Source organism: Plecotus auritus (genome assembly GCF_963455305.1).
Source record: "Plecotus auritus genome assembly, chromosome: 4".
Classification (NCBI taxonomy): Eukaryota; Metazoa; Chordata; class Mammalia; order Chiroptera; family Vespertilionidae; genus Plecotus; species Plecotus auritus.
This window is the reverse complement of record NC_137775.1, coordinates 102,898,824-102,923,318: the sequence shown is the minus strand read 5'-3', so window position 1 is coordinate 102,923,318 and position 24,495 is coordinate 102,898,824. Positions and strand designations below refer to the sequence as shown.

Genomic DNA, 24,495 nt, shown 5'->3' with positions numbered 1-24,495 from the left:
TTTCCTGATCCTAGAGGAAAAGTTTTAAGCTTTTCACCACTGAATTTGATGTTAGCTGCGGATTTATCTCATACAGCCTTTATCAAGTTGTAAGCTCTTTCTATACCCATTTTGAGGTGTGGTGGGGTTTGTTTTTTTCATCATAAATGGATGTTGAATTTTGTCAAGTGCTTTTATGCCTCTATTGAGATAATTATGAGTTTTATTCTTGGTTCAGTTGATGGGATGAATCACATTGTTTTGTGAATGTTGAACCACCATTACATCCCTGGTATAAATTCCATTTGATCATGGTGTGTAATCCTTTTAATGTGCTATTGAATTCAGTTTGCTAGTATTTTGTTGAGAATTTTGGTACCTACGTTCACCAGAAATATTGGCCTGCAACTCTCTTTTATTGCAGTGTCTTTGTCTGGTTTTGCTATCAGAATAATGTTGGCCATATAGAATGAGTTTGGAAGCATGCCTTCCTCAATTTTTTGGAATAAAAATTTTTCAAGTACTGATTTTTTTAATGTTTGGTAGAATTTATCTGTGAAGCTGTCTGGTCCTGGGCTTTTGTTTGTTGGAAGTTTGTTAAAACACTCAAAACTTCATATATAAAAAAATTAATTCCTCAATTCCATATAAGTTCTCCTCCATTTTTCTTTTGTTGCAAACATAGTCAAACTGGAAAATTGTAACATTTCCTCCTCTACCTCCACTTCCTTTGGCCGTATTTCTCAATCCCCTGACATCTAGGGTTTCTGATCTCATTTGTCCAATGCAACTGCTCCCACCAGATCATGAAGGCTCACTGTTGCCAAATCCAGTGGACAAGCACGCTACTGCTCCTCAGCACGCCTTTCCTCCCCGCTCCCCGCTCCCACTTCACTAGGTTTGTCCTGTCTGCCGGCTCCTTTCCCTGCCTTTCTTGTGTTCTCCGCTTTCTTCCTCAGCTCTTCTCATGTTACACACTTCCTGTGGATGATGTTCCTCTCCTCTTACCTATACGTTAATGACCCCAAATCCCTGTCCTCAGTCATCACCTCTCATTCCCCAACCTCTACTTGCATAAGCTATCTCAGGAAATGGCCCACCATCCACCCTGTTGCATAGTTGGAAAAATGGGGTGCGCACTTGACTTGTCCCTCTCCCTCACCCACAGCAAAACAATGCCCAATGTCCTGGCCAGTTTGCTCTGTGGTTAGAGCATCAGCCCGTAGACCAAAGGGTCGGAGGTTTGATTCACAGTCAAGGGCATGTACCTGGGTTGCAGGTTCGATCCCTGCCCCGGTTGTAGCACATGCAGGAGGCAACCAATCAATGTGTCTCTCTCACATTGATGTTTCTCTTTCCCCGCCCACCCCCCTTCTACTCTAAAAATCAATGGGAAAAATATCCTCGGGTGAGGACTAACAACAACAAAACAAAAAACAATGCCCAAGACCTGTCAACCCTACCACCTAAGTACCCGTAAAACTACTGATTCCTCTTCTCTCCATCTGCCATGACTTCTAGTTCTAGTTTCTAGTCTTTTCCTGGGATTGCTACAAAAGCTTCTGATCTCTCCCCTTTCCAAACCCATCTCCACAATGCAACCAGAGTGATCTAAACCTTAGATTCTAAGGCACCAATTTCTTCTTAGGCTTAAGGTTCTCCAGTGTTCCTCTGGATAAAGCCTGCACCTTTAGCATGGCTGACAAGGCCCATCAAGAGCTGGCCCAGCCTGCCCCTCCCACTCCACCTCTCCCAGCTTTGCCATGGGACCCTCTGCCCAGCCATGCCGAACACAACAGTGCACCAGCCGTCCTGGGCTTGATCCTGGACCTTTGCTGTCCCCTCTGGAATGCTCTTCCCCTCAATGCCTGGCTGCCTCCAGCTCAGTCTTCAGCCTCAGCTTGGACCCCTGTTCCTCTGACTCACCTAAACTGGCTTGGCTGCCCGTTGGGTGGGTGTCCCCATAGCAATCCATAAACACTGCCTTTTTCAGCCATATAGGCCTTGTCTACACACCTGGCTCCCAGCTGTCCTCCTCTCCTCCCTCACCAGCATCCCAAGGCCCCTCCTTTATGGAACCAGTGCTGCCCCCTAGGACTCTGCACCACCTCCCCGGGGCACTTGTCCCACGGGGTAGCTGTCTACTTGTGAGCTCCGTAAGGACCGTTCTGCATCACTTACACTTAGCAGCAAATGGCAGATAGAAGCTGCTCGACAAATGTCCAGTGGGTGACTGAATCCCGGGAGGATAATGATCTACCTACCTCACCAAGCATGACGGTTCAGTGTATACATGGGAATTCTTTTCTAATTTACAGAGTGCTATAAAATTATTGCATTACATTATCGTTACTAGTGTCTGGCTATTCCACTCCTTGAGGTCTACGCCTTATTCAAGTTTTTTGCCCCAGAACTTGACATGTCTGGCATATATTGTTTTCAGACTTTTTTTTTAATTGATTTCAGAGAGGAAGGGAGAGGGAGAGATAGAGACATCAATGATGAGAATCATTGGTTGGCTGCCTCTTGCATGCCCCCAACTGGGGATCAAGCCTGCAACCTGGGCATGTGCCCTGACTGGGAATCGAACCTGGGACTCTCAGTCCACAGGCCGATGTTCTATCCACTGAGCCAAACCAGCTAGGGCTCAACCAATTATTGTTGGTTGTATCAATGATGATAAGAAATGAGGAACTACCCTGGACCACACATGCTACTTTGTCTCAGAAGCAGGACTAGAGCTAGGTCTGGAAAGAGAAGTTTGGAAGGAACTTGCTCCAAGTCCAAATGGAATCCCAGCATAAATGAGATGGCCTGGCTTCTCTCCGTCAAGAGTGGTCAGAAGCTGTGGAAGTACCAGAACCCCAGACCTCCCTGGTCAAGTCTCCCCACAGTGGATGTGACGCAGGCAGAGTGGGTCTGGGGACAGGCTCTGGGCATTTGCAGTGGAGGAGTGCAAGGCCTCCCATGCTTTTGTCCTTTTTAGTAAGTTTCCACTTCAACCTCAGGCTGCTGGTATTGGGGTGCAACTTACCTCCCCCTCCCAGACCCGTCTGTGGCTAAGGTAGCTATTTTCCTAGCGCTCTTTTCCCAAGTTTGTGAGTGGCAGGGGCTCAGGACGAACCATGCAGCCAGGCCCTCAGGGAGGTTAGAATTGCCGGCTTCCACGTTTCACCACTAAAACGCCCCCTCCTCAGCTCTCCTTCAGCTCCAGGCCTCAGATCTTCCTCCCACCCGGCTCTCCCGTGCCTGCTGACACGCATGAGACGGCAGAAGGCAAAGCCGCTGAAGAGACACCCCCTTTCCTCACGTTTTGAGATGACCTCCAGCAGCGGAGGCCTTCCCAGAGCCTCCGAGACCCCGAGTAAGCTGAGCTGGGACCCCTTTGTTCCATCGGAAGGCCCAGCTCTGAGGTTAAAGAACCCCAAATGGAAGCCAGGTAGGTTTCCTCTCAACCTGGAATTTTCTCTTACAGCACGTTTTGAGCAGCCTTCAAGCACGTTCACAAACGCATGCTATTTCAAGTTGGCTCTGCAGCACAAACTCCAGGACTTACGCCGTTAATGGGACCGATGAAGGGCGGAGCTTGAGGGACTGTGTGACCCCAACACCTCAGCCTCTTTTGCTCCATTGCTGCCCAGTGACCCAGACCCTGAATGGAGTGCTTGAGTGGAAAAGGGAACCTGGCATAGCCCCTTACCCACACCCCTACCTAATGGCTGACCTGGCAAACAGCACTTTTGCTACAACCCAACCCAAACAACACTGTCACCAATGAAACAACCCATTCACCCTTTTCCAAAAGTGAAATCTAGAAGTCCAGCTGCTTGCTTGACAAGGGAGACATACAGCAAAGCCTTCCGGCCCTGACTCATTCATCCTTAGTGCATACGGGCTTCTGAAAAATGAAACTTAAACACTGTACTTAAAAGGTTGGACTGCTCAAATCACAAATGTGCACGCTATTTGTTTTCCAGTAATTAAGACTCTACTTGGACACATTTAATCAACATTTTCACAAGCATTTAGTCTTAACTAAGTATTTTCATCAATAGGAAATTCTAGAATTATACTGTATGAGCCCCAAGAATTTGGAGAACACTACACACCCTTCTTCATCCAGAAACGTGGACGCCTGAGCATGGTCTTGCCACGGCCAGGCTGCAAATTCCAGGCAGGCCCGTCTGTGCATTACATGCTGGGTGCTTAGCCCAGCCGGACACAGTCCGCGCTCCATAAATATTTGCGGAATTAGAATAAATCCTGTAAAATCCTCACTTGGAGACATCAGTAGTGACATTTCTTCCTGCTTCTCTCCCAGAAGCTCCTGGTAGAACCCAGGTCTGGCAGCAGGGGCACACAGGCTGCTGCTCACACCTGAGAGGGAGTGACACAAACTCCTGAAGGGGCGGAACTCAGACCAGGCCGCAGCAGCCGCAGAGCCCTGCGCTCCCCTGGGGGCCATGGCATTCCTGAGGTGTGTGGCAGTGGCCTCAGACCCATTGACTCCACTCCTAAGAGAACTTTTCCTTTGCGGAGAGAAGCCTCCCACCGCTGTCCATCTCGGGCAGTGCGCCCACCTGAGGCCATCTGGGGAAAGGGCTACAAAGCAGACAATCTTTATTCACAGCTGGGGTGGCAGAGGGGACACCCCGGGTTAGTCCAAAAGCAGACACTGGGAGGGAGACACACGCGTGGCTCAGCACTCGTCCTCCCCCAGCATGGTGTAAAGGTTTCGAGAGGCCAGGCTGGACCCTGGAGCTGAAGTTGGGGTGTCCTCATCCCCTTCCCCCTCCTCATCCGCATCCCGGTCCTCCTCTCCCTCCTCCTCACAGGAGCTGCTCAGCTCTTCCTCCTCCTCCTCCTCTTCCTCCTCGTCACCTGCTGGCCCCACCCTACCCTGCAAAACCACCAGCTCCGTGGTCTCTGGATGGGACTCCCAGGTGCCTGCGGAACCAGAACAAGAAAAAGAACAGAGGGGAGTTTTCAACAAGGGGCTAAAGCCAGAGGAAGATGGGGAAGAGGCAAAGACTAAGAATAACAAGAATTTTTGTAGCTGTTGGCATGCATGCATCCATCCATCCCACTTCCCATGTGCTGAGCACTGCACAGCTCTGCACACGTTAACTCCAGTATTGGGCACCACTTTGCTGGGGGCAACTGGCACCCTGGTTTTGCAGATGAGAGAACAGCCTCAGAGGCAGTAATGCAGAGTTGGCCGACAGGTGCAGACCCAGGTTTGCCCCAGCCGTGTACCACCAGCCCCAGGTGCCTACACTACAGCGGGTGGGGAGTGCACCAGCAGCGACCTTTCTGCTCCAGGTAGCCCGGCGGGTGGAAGCACAGGCTGAGGCGGCCGTCCAGGGCCAGCCTCAGGAGACTGTTGGCCGCTCTGTACACATCGTTCCGCGCCGCCTTAGCTGTCTTGTAACCACGTTTCTCTGCCCAGGCTGAAGGGAGAAAAGAGTGGTGGGGAGGGAAGCGCATGAACCCCACTGCCTCACAAATCTTTCCAGTTTTCCCCAGAATATGCCAAGTCAGAGATCTGGCTGCCCCTGTGACACTAATCTGGGGTGGCCAGTAGCTGGGTGGATGGCAGAACCTCTGAGGAGAGGAGTGGGGATAGGGCAGGGCAAAAGGCCAGGAGGGAAGCCAGGCCCCCGGAACCCACCTTCACAGATGTCCCAGGCACACCAGGGGTGCTCGGCCGTGGGGTCCTCGGCCTCCGGGTGGCGCAGGTGGAGCAGGGCCTGCACAGGAACCCGGGCGGCCAGGTAGCCCACAGCAGTGTAGGGCTCCTGGATCTGGGCGATGGGGTAGATCCCTGCCAGAACCTACGGGAGCACGAGCCTCAGCACCGGCCTGGATCTCCCGCCTCCCGCTGCCCCCTCTGCCCGCATACCTGCAGCTGCCTGGGCAGAAGGGAGGGGAAGATGAGGCCGGGGCAGTCACAGAGCTTTACGGAGGGAGTCAGAAAGTAGGTCTGAAAGTACCGCGTGTGGCCCGGGGTTCTGGAGACACTCACGACCTTCCGCCCCACCAGCCCATTGATCAGTGAGGACTTTCCCACGTTGGGGAAACCTGAGGAAAGCAAGGCAAGGTAGCACCCGGCAGCTCCTTCCTCTGCGGTGGGAGGCTGGGCGCTGCATGGAGAGCTGAAAGGGATAGGCTCAGGCAGGAAGGGAGCCGTTAGGGTTACCAGGTCGATCCTGCCCTCCACTCCCTGGCTTTGTGACCGCAAGGCCACCCCCACCTCAGAGCAGCCAAGACTGCAGAAGAACAAGCACGGTGGTGGCCAGGCGCTGCGGGCCGATCGCCTCCCCCCGGAAGCCTGCAGCGGGCTCCCCAGGCCACCTCAGTGCCTGCACAGCCCTATTCGGCACGCTGGCCTCAGTGCCAATGTCCCTTCCGGAGGTTGTTTCCCACACCCCCTCAGCCCCCAACCCCGTGGCCACAGCCTGGAGCCAGTCACTTCAAGCTCTCAGCGGCCAGCCCCCCTCTCCGACCTGACCCCATCTTTCCAGGTCACCCATCCTGACTCCTCCATCTCATTCTCACCCCGACTCAAGCACGGGAAAACGTTCCACCCCACTCATGTCCTCACGTCCTCTTGCCCAACTCCGACTCGATCCCACTCACCACCTGTCCCTGTCCAGACCCTGATCCCTGGTCCCGCTCTCCCCTCCACCTTACTCACCTGGCAAAACCCCAATCCTGTCAAATGCACTGTCCACTCAGCACCTGCTGCCGCAGCTGCGCTGCCTCCACCAGCGGGAGCTCCTTTCAGCGGGAGGGAGGCACAAACCACCCTCCGCTGGCAGCACCCACAGCCATTTCTCTGCCCCTTTATGGTGAGACTCCTTCAAAGACTGGTCTCCTTTGGTCACGTCCTCCTCATGACTTTAAGCTGTAACACGCACTCGTCTCTGTCTCTCTCTCTCTCTCCCCACTGAGCCCCAAGGCCCTTCATTTGCTTCTGTAACTTGTCTCCTGAGCCCATTTCTTCTACGGCTCCCTCCTTCTACGCTGTGACTTTCTCAGTAAACTTCCCCTTGTACTTTGAAAAAAACTGTAACAGCCCTGGCTGGTTTGGTTCAGTGGATAGAGTGCTGGCCTGTGGACTGAAGGTTCTGGGTTCGATTCTGGTCAAGGGCACATGCCCGGGTTGTAGGTTTGATCCCCACTAGGGGGTGTGCAGGGAGCAGCCGATCAATGATTCTCTCTCGTCACTGATGTTTCTCTCTCCCCCTCTTTGAAATCAATAAAAATATATTTTTTAAAAAGAAAAAAACTGTAACATACACAAAAATGTGTAAAATATAAATGTGCCAGATGAACCCACCACCCTTCTGGCCCAGAGTATGGCGCTCCCCCCGGAGCCCAGCCCCTTCTGACCACAGCCCTGTGCCCTGCGTGAGCCTGACCTGCACTGTAAGGGACTCCCTGCCTACCTTCCTGTCAGTGTTATGACCTGTGTACCCTGAACCATGCAGTTCAGTTTCAGCTTTTCAACTTGACACCAAATGGACGCCTGAACATGAGACTCTGTCTGGCTCCTGGCTCACAGCACTGTGCAGGCTCCGCCATGCCACTGTTCATTCTCCCGCTGGCCTCCCAGCAGGCTTTCTCTCCTCCCCTCACTGAAACCACTCGTTCACACGCCAGGTCACTGAGCAGGTCTCTGCTCTCCTCTCACTTGACTTAGCAACACGTGGCACAGCGAGCCCTCCTTTCCTCACCAACACATGGCTCATTTGACACGGGGGCTCCCTGCTCCTCCTCCGCCCACCTCTACACCTATCACTTCTCCCACATCTCACCCCACCCGTGGCTCCCAAACTTAAATCTCTCCCAAATTCAAATCTCCTCTTCCCTAGACTCCAGGCTCATATACCCACTACCTATTCAATATCTCCACTAGAGATACATGCTTTTAATCTCAAAATTAATGTCTGAATCCACTCCCGCTGCAGCCCCTCCAGTCTGCTCCTCTCGCATCTTCCTTTCTCGGTATTCCTGGCGGCTCAGGACAATACCTGGAGCGCATGGCGCCACCTCACGGTGCCTCTGCGGCCTGCTTGCCTGCCCACACTTATGATCCAGGCAGCTCCTGCGCACAGCCCGCAGGTTTCTCATCAGACTGGGAATAAACCCCAATGCCTTCTCTTAGCCACAGTCCTTCATGATGTGGCCCACCTTCCTGGCTTCACCGCTCCTCCCCTGGCGGGCCCCAAGTCAGCAAGCTCACTCCCACCGCAGGCCCTCTCGCTTGCCCCCGGCCTGGAAGGCCCCTCCCACTCCACAGCCGCTCCTCCATCAGCCTGGGCTCTCCTTGGGAGTCTCCCGGGGACCTCCTCTTTCAGTCATTCTCTATCCCTTTCATTGTTCCTAAATAATATCTTTCACATGACTGCTCGATGTATTCACTAGAAACAAGCTCCATGAAGGTAGGGGCATTTCTGCCATTTCCACGTAGCACCCCTGTACCAGCACCTGGCACCTCACGCTCAGGAGCGGATGAATGAACGGAGCTGATGGGAATCCAAACTCAGGGCTGCCTGTGTCCTAGCAGCTGCTCGTCCTGCCACCCCTCCAATATAGGCAAGTCCATGCCCAGGCCCGAGAGAGGCACAGGGCCTCCGGGGGGGCGGGGGGGAAGAGCCAGGACAGGGCCTGGAAAGGAGCCATCTGTCAGAGGCGGCAGGCAGTCAGCAGTGGGGAGGCTTCCCCAAGACAAACCGGAAACTAACAGTAAGGTGGGGGCACTGCATGGAGCCAACCACTGGGCAACCCGACTTCTAGGCCGGGCCCTTTTGGTTCTAGTAACACAACTCTGCCAAAGTCACTTCTCCCCTCTCCCACCAGAATTAAAGGGCCTTGGGCCTACTCAGACACTCCGCTGTCCCCACCACGAGCAGACAAATCTCTGCACTACGGGGAGTCTCCCTGACAATAGACCTCGCGGGTTAAGATGCAGGAAGGAACCAACATTTGCTAAGCTCCTACTATGGACTAGTTAACTACAACTGAAACAGGTCACACACATAAGTCACTCAGAACAGTGCCCGGCAGGCAGTAAGACCAGACACGTGTTACATTTTAACAATTATTCTTATCACCACCATCTGTCAGGCTCTCTCTGGACTCTTCCCTGCACTCCTTACATCTGTTCTCTGACTTGGGTATCACTGTCATTTGAAAAACCAAAGCACCTAAGACTCGGGGTGAGTGAATACTTGCTCAAGACCTGTAGCCACTGAGAAGAGGTGCAGGCGGCCTCCAGAGACCCGGGAGCCCAGGGACCCGACTGCTTCCCTCCTTTCCAAGTGTCCAGCCCACCCTGCACTGGCCACGACTTCCTCACCCACGCAGCCGATGGTCACCACCCCGTCCTTGTAGCGCTCTTGGGTGGGGCCGGCTGGCTCCATTGCCGAGTCAGTCTGCTGCTCCACCAGGACCGCGGGCCCGTCATCCTCTTCTTCCTCCTCCCCCGAGGCACTGCCCCAGGCAGCCCCAGCCATGTCACGGGTAATCTTCTCCCGCCAGCTGCTCAAGTCCACTGCTCAGGAAGAAGATGAAGAGGGCTCTCCCTAGGGCCACCGTCCACGATGGCATGACGAGGCACAGCCCGGGTAACTGATGCCCTCGAGCTGCACAGTGACAGGCTGCACAGCCCGACCCTCCCCGGCCTGCACTGACCTCACCCTGGAGTCACGTGCATCTCTCTGTCCAGTTTCCTGAAAGCCCCGGGAAGCCCGAAGGCAGTGACATGCGGGCTCCTGCCTACCTGCTGCCTCTCTGGCCCCAACAAGTCCCTCTCCACCCTCCCCGGGCCGCCACCATGTCCACATACAGGGCTGGCTTCAGGAAAGGTGAGCCAAGTGACTCTGGGCCTTGGGTCTCCACAAACCTTTCCCCGCAGTGATGGCTTCACAGGCTCTCAGCAGCTGCTCCGGCCCCAGGGCCCGAGCCCATCCTCTCCCGCGCCTCCGACTCTTCTTCAGCACTGAGATCCAAGGGTACAAAAGGGTTGGCACATCCCACCTCTGCCACCATCCTCAGGTCCAAAATCAGGTATCCCCTTGTCAACAAGCCTCCCTGTTCTCCTCTTTGTCCCCTGCCACCCCACCTTCCCTGCTGCCCTCCTCACTACACACTCACCGCCACTATGATCCTGTGGGATGCGAGGGTCCCGAGGGAAAGAGGTGAAAAGGACAATGTGGAGCTGGGGAAAGTGTTGGTGGAAATAATGCTTCCAGGCAACCACAAGAGCCGGCGGGGCCAGATCCACCTTGTTCAGCACCAGCACCAGGGCCAGCCCAAGCTCTCCAGTCACATACTCATACAGTGCTGGCGGGAAATTCACAACCTGGGACAGGATTGGTAAGAGGATGAGCAATGAGAGGTCAACCCAAAGTTCTCTGCCTCTAGCAGACACAGCTTGAGACAAGACCCTGGTGGTAGCGGATTCTGGGACAAAGGGTAAATCAGCCAAACCGAACTATGAAGACAAAACAGGGTAAGTGCTACCTGTGCACCTACCTGTGTGGGAGTGCGTGTACAGGCCGCTACGGACCTCCACCCTAAGTTCCCTCCCGGGCCTCCCTCTCCCACTGCAGGACCACAGTGAGGTGGCAGCACAGGCTCACACAGGCTGTCCAGCAGAGTCAAGGGCCTTAGCCACCACCCAGCATTCCAGGTGAGTCCTGCACTCACTGAGAGGCAGGGCACGGGAGACCCCAGCTGCCTCATGGCACCCGGGGTTCTCCACTCTGTGACTTTCTATTGGCTTAGCTCTGCTGGGCTGGGAAACAGGGTATACAGGTTTTCATCAAAGGGATGACGGAAAGGAGAGTCGGCCAGGGAGGAGGGACAGGCTGTTGCCCTGGTGAATAAAGAACTGAGTCCCTGACACAAGGCAGGAGACTGCAAAGGAAGGGTACCCTGTCTCCCAGCGCCTGCCTCTGCCCGGCCCAAGATCCTCCTCCCTCCTCGCGCATGCCCAGCTCATGACAGTACTCACTGGATGCCGGACATCAGTGATGAGCAGGATGATGTCAGACATCTCTAACACTCGCCACAGCTGCCTCCACGTCTGAAAAAGAAAGTCAATGGAAAAGAATCTGAGCCTAGAGTCCCTCTCCTGCCTGACCCCTGACCAATTTACCCTTCGTCGCTATGCCCCACTCCTGTCCCCACTCCATTCACACCTCCAGATTGTGCTCAAAGTAGCTGAGCTTCTCTGAGGTGTAAGCCCCATGAATCTTCCCAAGATACTCCTGGAAGCTCCGTTCCTCCTGGCTCATTAGTTGCTCCTTGGACATCTCATAGCGCCAAGGGGGGCGCCGCGGGAAATCCAACACTGCAAAATCAAGGAAAATCCAAGCAAGTGTGAGGAGAGTTTCAGGTGTATCCCAGACCCTCCTTCCTCAGTCAGCTCCCCGTCGTCACATTCCCCAGCCCAGGGCCTGTCCGCAACAGCTTGCTGAGCTCCCCGCACCGGAACCAGGCTGGTAGACCTCCTGGATGTCCAGCTCCAGCATCTCAGCGCTGACCGGCTGTAGCACTTGCTCCCGAGCTGCTCTCTTTCTCTTCTCCACCTCCTCCCGGCTGTCCCGTTCAAAATGCAGTCGGTATCTATGACAGAGACCATGGCACCCATTGCAACCCTGTGGTCACACACTCCATTCCAGTGCAGACGACTTCGCTAAGCTCTCCCAAGGCTGCCTCCTCCCCGAGTGGGCCTTCCCCAGGTCCCTCTTTCACGCAATATCCTCACCCTCTAAAAGCCTGACTCCTTCCAGCCCTCCAGGAGGGAACATCGCGGGGCCAGGAGACCCAGGGCATCCCAGTCCCACCACCTCCAGTTTCAAGCCTCCGACGCAGCCAGCTTTCCCCCGCAGTGCTCTGACTTCCTGGTAGGCGGGTAAGGCCCACTCTCACCGATTTGGGTCAAAGCCTCGCGGGCCCAGCCCCTGGGGAGGCTGCTGATTGAGCCTACGGATCTGATGGGTCACAGACTCGCCGTCCGAAGTGTCGGTCTGCTCCTCCCGCCGCTCCCGGCTGCCGCTGCGGCTGTTGGAACTGGACCGCAGCCCATCTTGAAGCCCTGCGGGAGGAGCCGGTGACGCCGGAGCCGGCCCGCTCTCGGGGGCCAAACGATCCCCTCCCTAGTCGTCCCGGCTCCCGTCACCCCACCTCACTTCTTTGGCGGCCCGATCCCCCAGCCACCCAGCTCAGGACCCTCCTGGAGGAGCAAGGGCGGAGTCACTCCTCCAGGGGTCTTCGAGGACGGCGCCCTTTCCAGCAGGAGGAAGGGGTTCCCTTCCGCCAACCCTCCCTCCTTCCCCACCCTTTTCATGGAGAGGTGCTGGGGTGAAGGCATCCGCTCCACAGTCTCCCGCGCGTGGTGTGCGCCCACCACCCGCTCCCACGCCCCCGAGCTCCCACGCCCCCGAGGTGCGGCGGGCACACCCCTCCTTCCAGAGGTGCGGGAGCCCGCGCCCCGCCCCTCCGCGCTCCGCACTGACCTCGCTTCCGCTCCCGCTTATCCTGCAACTGCTTCTTCTTCTGCTTCACGCTGAAGGGCTTCTTCCTCGGCATGGCCCGGACCGCCACCGGACCGCCCTCCGCCCAGCTCCCGCCGCCTCAACCGACTCCCCTCCCGGGGCGGCCAGGCCGCGGGCCCGGGACCCTCGAAGGGGCGGGGCCGGGCGGTGACGTCGGCGGGCGGGCCCGCCGGTGCGCCCCGCAGCCGGGCTGGCGGGCTGGGGGTAAGAGTCACTCCCTCCGGGAGAGAGGCGCGAAGGTGTGGGGGGGTCTCTGCACGTGGGAGGCCGCGGCAGCGAGAGGGCGCGGCGGCGGCAAGGAGGCGGCGCGCGTGGGAGGCTCGCTCCCTTCGTCACGGGCGCTACCACCTCGCGCTCGGAACGGGGAACGCTCGTCCGCACCACCTGGCGCGCCGGGGATAAGCCGCCGCGCACCTAGGCGCGGGGGCGGTCCTATCACCGCGGGCGAGGGCGGGCTCCCCGCCGGACCCGGGTTCCTGGTGGAGGTTGAGGAGGAGCCAGTCCACGGGTCCTAAGCGCCGGCGAGGAGGGAAACCCGGTGACCAGCTTGGGAGGGAGGTCAGAGGTCACGCGGTAGTGCCTCGGCTGTTACCATAGTAACCGGGGCCGGATGTGGCGACCTTCGGGTGCGACAGCCCTCGAGCCTAGCGCGAGAGCCCGCGGCCGCGCGGAGGAGCGGTGGGCGTCCTGCGGGGCAGGAGGCCTGGCCTTCGCGAGCTCAGCGAGGAGGGTGACGTGAGAAACCGCACAAAGGCTCCCGCAGCCTCCCGGAAACTGAACGGGGCGCCTCTGCCCCCGCCGCCGCCCCGGAAGCGGAAACAGAAGCACGCGCTCCCGACCCCACCGCCGCCGCCACGATGCCGAAACGGAAGAAGCAGACTCAGCTGCAGCCACCGCCCCAGGTGCCCGAGCGGGAAGAGGCTGGGGACGAAGGCGACGGGCGGCCTGCGGGTGAGGAGCCGGGAGCGGTGCCGGCGGCGCGAGGGTTCGGCGGACGGAGGGAGGGCGCCGCGCTGGGACGGCGTGGAGGGCCGCCGGCGGAGCCCTGAAGGAGTGCTCTGCCTTGACCTCTCAGCTTCAGTCCGACCCTCGACCTTCCTGAAGGCCGGGGAGAAGCAGCTAGAGCGCTCGTGTGCGGAGCCGCAGGGCGAAGGGCCCTAAAGAGGTGCAGGTTGCGATGACTGGGGTGACCATTTGTGGCCGGACGCTCAGGGGCGGGGATGCGCCCTGGACGCTGGGGTGTGGGTGAGCAACCTGGTCGGCAGCAGGAGAGAGGGGCGAGGCTAACTCTGGGTTTGTTGGATAGGATAGCAGCAGCGTCTGGGGAAGAGAAAACCAGGTATCCCTTACGCTTTATCCCCCTTGAACGAGTCTCCCCTTTTTGTGGATCCTGAAAACTTACGCAGAGAAAAGAGCAAATAGATGGGGTGAAAACTCGTAACTTTGCTACGAATTACCTGGTTTTACTGGTTGGATTAAAAAATGAGTAATACAACCAAAACGTAAGAACAGGATTATCAGTCCCTTAGTTCATTATAACGACCATACTTTTGTGTCTACTCTTAGGACCGCCCAGCCTTCTGGGCCCTCCCCCCATGGCCAATGGAAAGCCTGGTGACCCCAAGTCAGGTGAGGAGGAAGGGGCCCCAATCCTTTGATTAGGTTCTGGAGAAGGGAGCAAGGGAGGGACTAAAACCCAGGAAGGTTTTTAAATCAAAAGATCAGGACTCGGTACCTAAGTGAAGAGATTTTGTGTATTCATGGATTGGAAAACTCAAATATTATAGATTCCATGCATTCCCAGTTATAATACCTTTTTTTTATGGAAATAAGAATTGTGCATTATTGTATGGAAATGCAAAGGATCGAGGTAGAGATTGCAAAGCCAGTCTTGAAGTGGGAGGTCTCGCACTGCACAGCAAGGCTTGCTCTACAGCTAGTTATGATGTAGTGTTGGCGCAAGGACAGGCGTGTAAGTCAACAGAACGGCATTGGGTCCCCTATCGGCCCACGCATATTTGGACACTTCCTTTATGATGAAGATGGAACTGAAATAGTGGTCTTTTTAGCAAATGATGCTGGATTAATTGGATATTCATGGGGAAGATGAAATTTGACCTGTTCATACCACATACATCAATTCCAAGTGGAATCTCGATCTAAGTGTAAAAGGTAAATAATTATAGAAAATAAATCTATCTCATGGTCTTAGAGTAGATAAGCATTCTTACACAGAAAACACACATTAACCATAAAGGAGAGCTTTGTAAACTGTACCACATTAGCAAATATAAACTTTTGTTAATCAAAAGACACTATTAAGAAATTAGAACAGGCCCTAGCTGGCTTGGTTCAGTGGATAGAGCATCAGCCTGCAGACTGAAGGGTCCCAGGTTTGATTCCGGCCAAGGGCACATGCCTGTGTTGAGGCCTGATCCCCAGTGGGAGGTGTGCAGGAGGCAGCCGGTCAATGATTCTCATCATTGATGTTTCTTTCTTTCTTTTTTTTTTTTTTAAATAAATCTTTATTCAGATTATTACAATTATTTCTCCTTTTTCCCCCCATAGCTCCCCTCCACCCATTTCCCACCCCACCTTCTGCCCTTACCTCCCCCCCACTGTCCTCATCCATAGGTGTATGATTTTTGTCCATTCTCTTCATGAACCCCCCATACCCCTTTCCCCCTGAGAATTATCAGTCCACTCCCTTTCTATTCCCCTGATTCTATTATATTCACCAGATTATTCTGTTCCTCAGGTTTTTAATTCACTTGATTTTTAGGTTCGCTTGTTGATAGATATGTATTTGTTGTTCATAATTTTTCTCTTTACTTTTTTCTTCTTCCTCTTCTTTAAGAATACCTTTCAGCATTTCATATAATACTGGTTTGGTGGTGATGAACTCCTTCAGCTTTTTCTTATCTGTGAAGCTCTTTATCTGTCCTTCAATTCTGAATGATAGCTTTGCTGGGTAGAGTAATCTTGGTTGTAGGTTCTTGCTATTCATCACATTGAAAATTTCTTGCCACTCCCGTCTGGCCTGCATAGTTTCTGTTGAGAAGTCAGCTGACAGTCGTATGGGTGCTCCCTTATAGGTAATCAGCTGCTTTTCTCTTGCTGCTTTTAATATTCTCTCTTTGTCTTTTGCTCTTGGCATTTTAATTATGATGTGTCTTGGTGTGGTCCTCTTTGGATTCCTTTTGTTTGGGGTTCTGTGGGCTTCCTGGACTTGTAAGTCTATTTCTTTCACCAGGTGGGGGAAGTTTTCGGTGATTATTTCTTCAAATAGGTTTGCAGTATCTTGCTCTCTCTCTTCTTCTGGCACCCCCATAATTCTGATGTTGGTACGCTTGAAGTTGTCCCAGAGTCTTCTTACATTATCTTCAACTTTTTGGATTTTTTTTTTTTGCTTTTTGCTTTTTCGGTTGAGTGTCTTTTGCTTCTTTGTATTTCAATTCTTTGACTTGATTCTTGTGTTCCTCTATTCTGTTTCTGGGTCTCTGTATAATATTTTTTATTTCAGTCAGTGTATGTTTAATTTCTAGTTGGTCCTTTTTCATATCTTCGAGGGTCTTGTTATATTTATCGGCCTTTTCTAGGATATTCTTAAAAAGTCTTATAACCGTGGTTTTGAATTCTATATCCAGTCGTTTGTTTTCCTCCATTTCTTTCGTTTGTGATCTGATTCTTTGACCCCGCATTTTCACTGATTCCCTGAGTTGGTAAGGTAGATATTTGTGCTAGGTTTCCAATAAGGCCCAGTGGGTCTGCTTCCCCAGTTAACCTGAGGTGGACACTCTTGGTGCACCCCTTTGTGGACTGTGTGTACAGCCTTGTTGTAATTAAGTCTTGATTGTTGTTGGTATCACTGGGAAGAATTGACCTCCGGGTCAGTTGGCTATAAGGATCAGCTGTGTCTATGCTGGGAGAAGTTCGGTGCTGGAGACAGCCTTATAGGATTAGACTTGCCAAATTGCAATAGGCTCTGTGCTCAGCTTGGATGGGGTGGAGTCTCAGTCTTGGCTTCCTGTCAGCCTTGCCCTTGCGCGCATGTGCGCTTTCAGTCCTCCGCCTTCCCCGGCTCCCGAGTCTCCGCCCGAGAGTCCAGACTCCCCCCACAAGAGCGTGGGACCCCAGGGGCTCGCCTGGAACTGGGGTTCACTGCAGTCAGAACTGGGGCTCAGTGCAGTCAGGATCCTCTGACTCCCTTCCACTAGGGAAAGCCTGTGGCAACCTCCGCAGCCTTTGTGCGCACTGGCCCGCGCGCGCCTTCAGACTTCTGCCTTTCCCAGCTCGAGTCTCCGCCCGAGAGTCCAGACTCCCCCCGTAAGAGCGTGGGTCCCCAGGGGTTCGCCTGGAACTGGGGTTCAGTGCAGTCAGAACTGGGGTTCAGTGCGGTCGGAGGCTTCCTTCCCCCTTCCGCCAGAGAAAGTCAGCCAGGCTCTCAGCCGCCCTTCCTCTCTGCGCGCACAAAGACCCTTTGCCATACCTCCAATTCTCTGTGAGCTTTTCTCTTTCCTTCTAGTTGTAGAATTTCCACTCAGCCAGCTTTCCTGTGGTTCTGGATGGTGTCCGTTCTGTCTTTTAGTTGTAGTTTTGAAATTGTTGTGCGAGGCAGCAGTTTAGGTGTTTACCTATGCCGCCATCTTGGTTTCTCCCCTCATCATTGATGTTTCTATCTCTCTCCTCCCTTCCTCTCTGAAATCAATAAAGAAATATATTTTTTTGAAAAAGAAATTAGAACAGAAGATGCTTACAATAAATGTAACCAATAAAGAGCTCATATCCAGAATATATAAAGAATTCTTCGGGACAACCTGTTAGAAAAGTGGGCAAAGGACTGAATAGACACCTCATTAAAACCAAAATCTAATTGGCCAAAAACATGTGCACAATACCATCATTAGTTGACAAGTAAATGCAAGATAAAAACATGCCGCTTTGAAATTGAAATGCTAGAGCGCTTTTGGATTGTAAAATGGTGTAGCCACTATGGAAAACAGTATGGAGATTGCTCAAAAAACTAAGAATATGCCCCGCTGGTGTGGCTCGGTGGTTGAGCCTTGACCTGTGAACCAGGAGGTATGATTCCATTCCTGGTCAGGGCACATGCCTGGGTTGCAGCTTGATCCCCCAGTTGGGCCTGGGGGGTGCAGGAGGCAGCCAATCGATGATTCTCTCATCATTGATGTTTCTATCTCTCCCTTCATCTCTGAATTTGATAAAAATATATTTTAAAACAAATTTAAAAATAGAACTACCATATGATCCAGCAATTCCACTTCTGGAAAGCAGTATCTTGAAGAGATATTTGCACACCCATGCTCATAGCAGCACCATCCACAACAGCCAAGAGATGGAAGCAACCCAAATGTCTGCTGACAGCTGACTAATCAAAATATGGTGTATTCATACAGTGGAATGTTACTCAGCCCCCCAAAGTAAAAATCCTGTAAGAGGCTAGCATGGATGAATCTTGAGACCATTATGCTAAATGTAATAAGCCACTCACAAAAAGACAAATACTATATTATTGCTCTGATATAAGGTGTCTGAAGCAGTTAAATTCACAAAGTAGAAAGGTGGTTGCCAGTTTAGTAGCTATAGAGTTTCAGTTTTGCAAGGTGAAAAAAAGTTCTGGAGATCTATTTCACAAACGTGAATTTATTTAACACTACTGAAAGGTACACTTAAAAACAGTTAAAATAGCAGGTTTTATGTTAGATGTTTTACTACAAAAAAACTTTTCACACTCAGCAGATGCCAAAAATGAAAAAGATTGACAGTACCTGGTGTTGTCAAGAACTGCTGGTGGGGGTTAAACTGGTACAGCCACTTTGGAGAAAGTTTGACATTATTAAACTTGACCATACATATCCTCTAGGACCCAGTAATACCTCCACTAGGTATATACTCAACAGAAATGCATACATGTTAACAAAGACATGTGTAAGAATGTACATAGCAGCAATTTTAGTTATAGCCCAAGTTGGAACCCACCCCCATGTCCACCATCAGTAGAATGGACAAATGAGGTATGTGTGTGCGTGCAGTGGGATACTGCACTGCATTGAAAACCAGCGAACTGCTGCAAGCAGCCTGGACGAATCTCACAAACGTGATGTTGAGCAAAAGGGGCCAGACATAAAAGACAACAGACTGTATGATTCCACTTACGCAAAGTTCAAAAACAGGCCAAAACTAAGCTATGGTGTTAGAAGTCAGGACAGAGGTTCCCTTTGGGGAGGGAGGTAGAATAGTGGGGTAGGCGGGCCACAAGGGGGGTGACTTCTGGAGTGTTAAGGTCCTATCCCTTCACCTGGGTTGTGGAAACACAAAAGTGTTTGGTCTTTGGTGATATTTGAGTCATGCACTTGAAATTGGTGTATTTTGTGTATGTGTGTATAATGTACTTCAATTTTTAAAAATCAGGGCTTCTTTCTTCGGATAAAGTTGGCCATTGATCACCTTTCCGTGGTTTTCTCTCTGTCTAGCTCTTCACAGAGGTCCCCCAGGATCAAGGGGACTGATGATTCCACCACTGCTGAGTCTCCCACCTCCTCCCCAGGGCAGAGGCCCAGTGTGGGGAGGCTTAGGCCCCAGGTCTCGCCCATATGGTCGAGGTTGGGGGGTCAGTGCTGAGCCTCCTTTTCCTGGGCCAGACCAAGGTAGTCCCCCCAGGGGAGGCTTTCACAAAGAACAGAGACATCCTCGAAGGCTCAAAAGCTGGTCGCTTGTCAAGAATACCTGCCCCCTCGAGGATGAACCCCAGGTTATGGAAGGTGAGGTCACTTGCTTATGCCTATATACATTGAATCCCCATCACTCTCAGGGTGACCAGGACTCTTCCTTTGTCCTTTTGAAGTGGGAGTAGCTCTGAATGTTTTCCTCCCAGGAGAAAGACGACCCTTCCAAAGTGCCTGGAAAGGGTGGGGAGCAGGAAGTCTGACTGCCCACCGCTTTCCGTTACATTTGTTTGCTTCCTCACTCACATTTTAAATTGCCCTGTTTTCACTTGTTCACAGACAAATCTAACCGCCCAGTCTGCCGACACTTTGCCAAAAAAGGCCACTGTCGATATGAGGACCTCTGTGCCTTCTACCACCCAGGCGTCAACGGACCTCCTCTGTGAGACTGCCTTCCCAGCGGAGCTGGAGGGAGCCCCGTCACCTAGCAGCCATGTATTTCCCACCCCATCTATCACCTCCCCCATTCAGGGTTCAGAGTTGTGTTTCATCACTGGGGTAGGTGGGCACTTTTTCTGCTGATCCGGCCTCCGGAGCCTCGCCTTCAGTCCCCCATCTCTGCTCCCTCGGCTGCCTCCTGGGTCCTCTCCCCTCGCCACTGACTGCCGAGCAGGAGACAGACTAGGTGCCGCCTCTTGTGTGTCTGTCCACCAGCCGCAGTGTGCCCTCAAGTCCTGAGCCTGGAGCAGTGTCCTCCCACTCCCTCTGCTGCTTGTTTCCAGTCCCCCCTGTGCGAGCCCTGCCCCAGTGCTGGGCTGCTGGAGGAACCCCGGGTTGTCTTGCCTGGGGTCCAGTTTGGATGACGCTGGGCCCTTCCCAAAAGGCCGCTCACCTGCTCTGGGATCCCGTGGTTTCGCCGCCGGTAGCAGGGCCGGGGATCGCTGTGCGGGGTGAACACACCCCAGAGCCTGTCTCAGTGTCCGTGGCATTTCCGTGGCTTCTCCGCACTATAGTGTTTCTGCCCAAACGAGTGAGGCTGGGATGACTCTAGGCTCTCCCCACCCCAACAAAGGGAGCACTGGGAACTTCCCACAAGACTGCCACCCTGGCCCCCCATTCTTCTGGTGCCACTTCTTTTGGGTTTGACACGGGCCCATGAGGTGTGCTCTAAGCCTCTGGTGGGCCTACCCCATTTCCTCCACAGCTGTGTTCATTAGCCTAGTCCCTGGGAGGCCCCAGGCCTTCGTGTGAATTCTGTGAATCTCCACCTGGACAGTCCTGCCGCCCTCTCCCCACCTCCGTCACTGCTGCTGGTTGTTTTCTGTGAAAACGGCAATGAGCAGACTCAGTCTTGAACTGGCCCTGAGGACATGAGTCAGGAGTTGTGTGGACAAGAGGGAGGGTGAGAGCCGTTGGAGAACTGAAAATGAATTTTGTTTCTTTTTAACGTTTTTTATATTAGTAATAAATGCGGTGGAAACAAGCCTCTTCTTTAATCCTGTGCTCTGGCATCCCGAGGTGCAGGGAGGCTGTCCTTGAGACCTGTGTTCACTTGGTTCATGTGCAGTGGGCATGGAGAAAGTCGGTGCTTAGGTTCCTTCCAGGCCGGAGGGGCCCTCAAACCGACCGGCTGCGTTACATTCAAGGGAAAGGTTTTGTGGGAGAAAAGCAAAGCCAGGTGTCAGGATAATTTCAAGCATTTGCTCTGCCTGTAGGTTGGGTGTTTGCGGAGTAGGAGTGACAGGACGGCTTCCAGTATCTGGAGTGCCTCTGTTTACCAAAAAGTCACAACTACGTGTAAGTTAGACCTGCTAATAGTGCTATAAAGCAAGACATGCCCGGCTAGTGTGACTCAGTAGTTGAGCATCGACCTATGAACTAGGAGGTCACCCATGGTTCGATTCTTAGTCAGGGCACATGCCCTGGTTGTGGGTTCAGTCCCCAGTGTGGGGCGTGCAGGAGGCAGCCGACGAATGATTCTCATCATTGGTGTATCTGTCTCTCCCATTCCCTTCCTCTCTGAAATTAAAATATTTTATAGGGGAAAAAGATGTGAAGAAAGGAGGAGTATGTGATAAAGGGAAGCTTGGGAGATGACACCTGGGGCCAGCTCGGAAGGACAATCGGGTGAGGTGGGAGAGCAGTCCAGGCAAAATTTTAAGAAAAGACAGAAGCCTTAGGAGACTTTCAGGCAGGTCAGCATCACAGATTAAACTGATTTTTCAAAAAGATCAACTTGGTGTGGGGACCTGTCCACGCTGGAGGTGGAGGTTATAGCTACTTCAGTCACCTGGGTGAGTCGCAGTGGTAGCCTGGGCTGGGAGTGGAGTGGAGAAGAGGACTTGGAATAAGGTCATGATGCAAGTGTTGAGGTTTCTCAGGGTAGCTGTGGCTTGCATGACTAAGTGCCATGTTAAAAAGAAAGGTATTGCAGAAAGCAGCAGGATGCCACTCACTTCTTGAAATGGTTGTTTGAACTGCCTTTTTTAAAGGGGAGATACCAGGTAGTTGAATATACAGTCTGGTATTCAGATTAAAATGAGGCATAAACCTGTTATTTGCATATAGGTGGTGGTTGAAGCCCTGAGCACAGATACACTATTCACTCTGTAAACATTAAGCACCTACAGTGGCTCAGTATATCAGCTTCAAGTTCAATTGTAACAGAAACCAAATTAGTTCTCTCACGAGTCGAGAGGTAGATGGTCCATGGCATGTGTGGCAATCATGCCACCACAAGTTCCCTGAGCGTTACCTCCTCCCCCCAGATCTCAGCTCCACAATCTGGGGTCAGTCCAAAGTGGAACCCCAGTGTGCTCATCCATGCTGCAAGCCTCAGGCTGCAGGAAGGGCTGCGCACACCAGCTGTCTTGGGCGGAATTTCCTCCAGCTGACAGGATATGTGCCACTGGCTGTGAGTCCCATGGCCAGTACCTCGCTCCAGGAAGCCATGTGCTGAGCGAAATGTTGGACTTTCAGCAGGTGACAGCAGGGTAGGATGAACGTCCTCTACAGCCCTCCTCCGTGCTAGAAAATAAGAGTGAAAATGGCAGTGCCCTTCCACCAAAGACCACCAGGGATGCCTACTGTCAAAGTTGGGTCTATTAACTCTGAAGAGGTTATTCATTACAAGAGGGTTAGGAATGACAGGAAGGGGAAGGTTCCAGGAAGCGGGGGTTTGTTCTGGATTGGGAGCTGTCAGGAAGTAAGGGCAATTCTATGATTGCACATCTTTTTTTTTTTTTTTTTTAAATATATTTTATTGATATTTTACAGAGAGGAAGAGAGAGGGACAGAGAGTTAGAAACATCGATGAGAGAGAAACATCGATCAGCTGCCTCCTGCACACCTCCCACTGGGGATGTGCCCGCAACCAAGGTACGTGCCCCTGACCGGAATCGAACCCGGGACCTTTCAGTCCGCAGGCCAGCGCTCCATCCACTGAGCCAAACCGGCTTCGGCTATGATTGCACATCTTAATCTCATCTCAGAAGGAAGGAGGAATGAAACATGGATAAAGCTGTAATGGTAAAAAATAAAATTAAAAAATGGCTGTCACTCATTGTAGCCAAGAGGGGGTTGTTGAGTATTGTTTGGTATTTATGGCTCATGCTGTGACATAGTTTTTGTCCATGCTTAAGCAAGTTCACCAATGATGTTGGTCTTCATCACCATTGCAGAATGACCTTGTCTGCCCTTGGTGCTCTGCGAGGTTTACAATGAACATGAGAGCACCAAGGCCAGCCGTGAGCACCAGGCTACTTTCCAGTTGTCAGGGCCTGTTTTTCTTAAAAGTAAACATTGATTAATGATATAAGGGATACAAATGGGGTATTACAGAGAGGATAATGGGGCTGCTCGAGATGTGGTTGACAGAAAGACCTGTCTGAAGGATCTGTGGCTGGAGTCACCTGGGAGGAGAATGTCAGGTGGAAAGAAGAGGGCCCAGAACTCAGCCTTGCAGAAAGCTGACTAATGGCCAAGCCTGGATGGCCAGGGCCGAGCCAGACAGGAGGGACGCCGGAGAGGCATCTGCCAGGCACCACTCTGAGTTCTTATGTATTGTCTTACTTAAGCCTCACACTTGTTCAGTGAACCCTTTAGTGCCTTCTCTGAGCCAGGCCCCATTTTAGGAGCTGAGGGGTAGACCAGTGAAAAAGACAAAACCCTGGCCCACACGGCACTCACAGTTATTGAGGACGATCAACAATAAGACGTGTAATATCTCAAGTGATAAGTGCTCTGAAGAAGAGTGAGGGCAGAGGCTGGAGGTAACATGTGAAGAGAGGAATAAAGCCCGAAACTAAATGAGGAAGCATCCACACGAATGTTGGGGGGAAATGCATTCCCAGTGTAGGGAGCAGCACGGGCAAAGGCCCTGAGTTGGAAATGAGTCTCAGTGTTTGAAGTGGAAGTAGAAGACCAATGAGACCAGCCTGGGGGATGAGATCAGGAACCCCGACTGGCCAGGCCATACAGAGCATTTGGATTTTCTTCTGAGTGATTTGAGCAAATGGTGTACATTTTAAAACTTCTACTGACCCTGGCTGGGTGGCTTAGTGGCTAGGAGCTTCGTCCAGTACACGGGAAGGTCATGAGGGGCTCGAATACCGGTCAGGGCACATACCCAGGTTGTGGGTTCAGTCCCCAGTCAGTATGTGTACGGGAGGCAACTGATCCATGTTTCTCTCTCACATGGATATTTTTCTACCTCTCTCTAAAGTCAATTAAAACAAAATAAAAATAATAAAACTTATACTGACTGAAGGACAGACTCAAGGAGAATAACAGCAGGGAGAGCAGTTAGGAGGCCACTCCTGTAGTCGTGGGAAAGAGGTGGCTTGCCCGGGAGTAGAGGTGGAGAGAAGTAGATTTAGGATGTGTTTTATTTAAAGTCTCAATTGATGACAACTCATCTTTCCAATTGCTCAGTTTAGAAACCTCAGAGTCATCCTTAATTTGTAATATCTGACATCAATTCATTAATCAAACCCACTGGCTCTTTTTTTCAAATACTAGTGGCCCGGTGCATGAAATTCGTGCACATTAAAAGGGAATTATTTAGAGGAAATATTTTAATATTGCTATTTGCCCTTTCTCTATAATAGAAGTGTTAGAGATGAAAGAAAATTAGTAAAATGTATATGAACATCTTCCTCCTGTCAGAGCCCGGGCCGAAGGGCGCAGCCTGAGGTCCCCCGGCCTGGCACTGGGGCGGGGAGTGCGACTTGAGGTCCCCCGTCAAGCCCTGCTGGGTGGGG

The 24,495-nt window shown here is 52.5% G+C and overlaps 2 protein-coding genes across 6 annotated transcripts; one reads left to right on the top strand and one right to left on the bottom strand.

Moving 5' to 3' along the window:
- Nucleotides 1-3,952: 3,952 nt before the first annotated feature.
- GNL1 (G protein nucleolar 1 (putative)) lies at nt 3,953-12,714 on the bottom strand. Of its 2 annotated transcripts, none has more exons than XM_080666062.1 (12): nt 12,510-12,714; nt 11,923-12,088; nt 11,480-11,616; nt 11,190-11,341; nt 11,003-11,074; nt 10,141-10,348; nt 9,890-9,985; nt 9,344-9,541; nt 5,882-6,060; nt 5,651-5,813; nt 5,289-5,429; nt 3,953-4,926 (listed from the first exon to the last, which is right to left on the bottom strand). In XM_080666062.1, exons 1-12 carry the CDS (start codon nt 12,580-12,582, stop codon nt 4,679-4,681), a joined length of 1,833 nt encoding a protein of 610 aa, XP_080522188.1. In that variant the 5' UTR covers nt 12,583-12,714; the 3' UTR covers nt 3,953-4,678. The 2 variants fall into 2 exon arrangements, with proteins under 2 accessions (XP_080522188.1, XP_080522189.1); XM_080666063.1 differs by having other exon boundaries at nt 9,344-9,538; nt 12,510-12,713.
- Nucleotides 12,707-20,772, top strand: PRR3 (proline rich 3). 4 transcript variants are annotated; one of them, XM_080666064.1, is made up of 4 exons: nt 12,707-13,499; nt 14,115-14,177; nt 19,043-19,330; nt 19,574-20,772. In XM_080666064.1, exons 1-4 carry the CDS (start codon nt 13,406-13,408, stop codon nt 19,678-19,680), a joined length of 552 nt encoding a protein of 183 aa, XP_080522190.1. In that variant the 5' UTR covers nt 12,707-13,405; the 3' UTR covers nt 19,681-20,772. The 4 variants fall into 4 exon arrangements, with proteins under 4 accessions (XP_080522190.1, XP_080522191.1, XP_080522193.1 ...); XM_080666066.1 differs by lacking the exon at nt 12,707-13,499 and adding an exon at nt 13,692-13,713 and having other exon boundaries at nt 19,574-20,711; XM_080666065.1 differs by lacking the exon at nt 14,115-14,177 and having other exon boundaries at nt 13,288-13,499; nt 19,574-20,711.
- Nucleotides 20,773-24,495: the final 3,723 nt, after the last annotated feature.

Bases quoted from the DNA above. Each gene is read 5' to 3' on its own strand.
- GNL1 (XM_080666062.1), bottom strand. From the start codon at position 12,582: ATGCCGAGGAAGAAGCCCTTCAGCGTGAAGCAGAAGAAGAAGCAGTTG. The intron at 6,061-9,343 runs GTGAGGAAGTCG...TGCTTTCCTCAG, and splicing joins GGTGACCATCGGCTGCGTGG to GTTTCCCCAACGTGGGAAAG. The intron at 5,430-5,650 runs GTGGGTTCCGGG...TTCTCCCTTCAG, and splicing joins TGCCTGGGACATCTGTGAAG to CCTGGGCAGAGAAACGTGGT.
- PRR3 (XM_080666064.1), top strand. From the start codon at position 13,406: ATGCCGAAACGGAAGAAGCAGACTCAGCTGCAGCCACCGCCCCAGGTG. The intron at 13,500-14,114 runs GTGAGGAGCCGG...GTCTACTCTTAG, and splicing joins AGGCGACGGGCGGCCTGCGG to GACCGCCCAGCCTTCTGGGC. The intron at 14,178-19,042 runs GTGAGGAGGAAG...CTCTCTGTCTAG, and splicing joins GCCTGGTGACCCCAAGTCAG to CTCTTCACAGAGGTCCCCCA.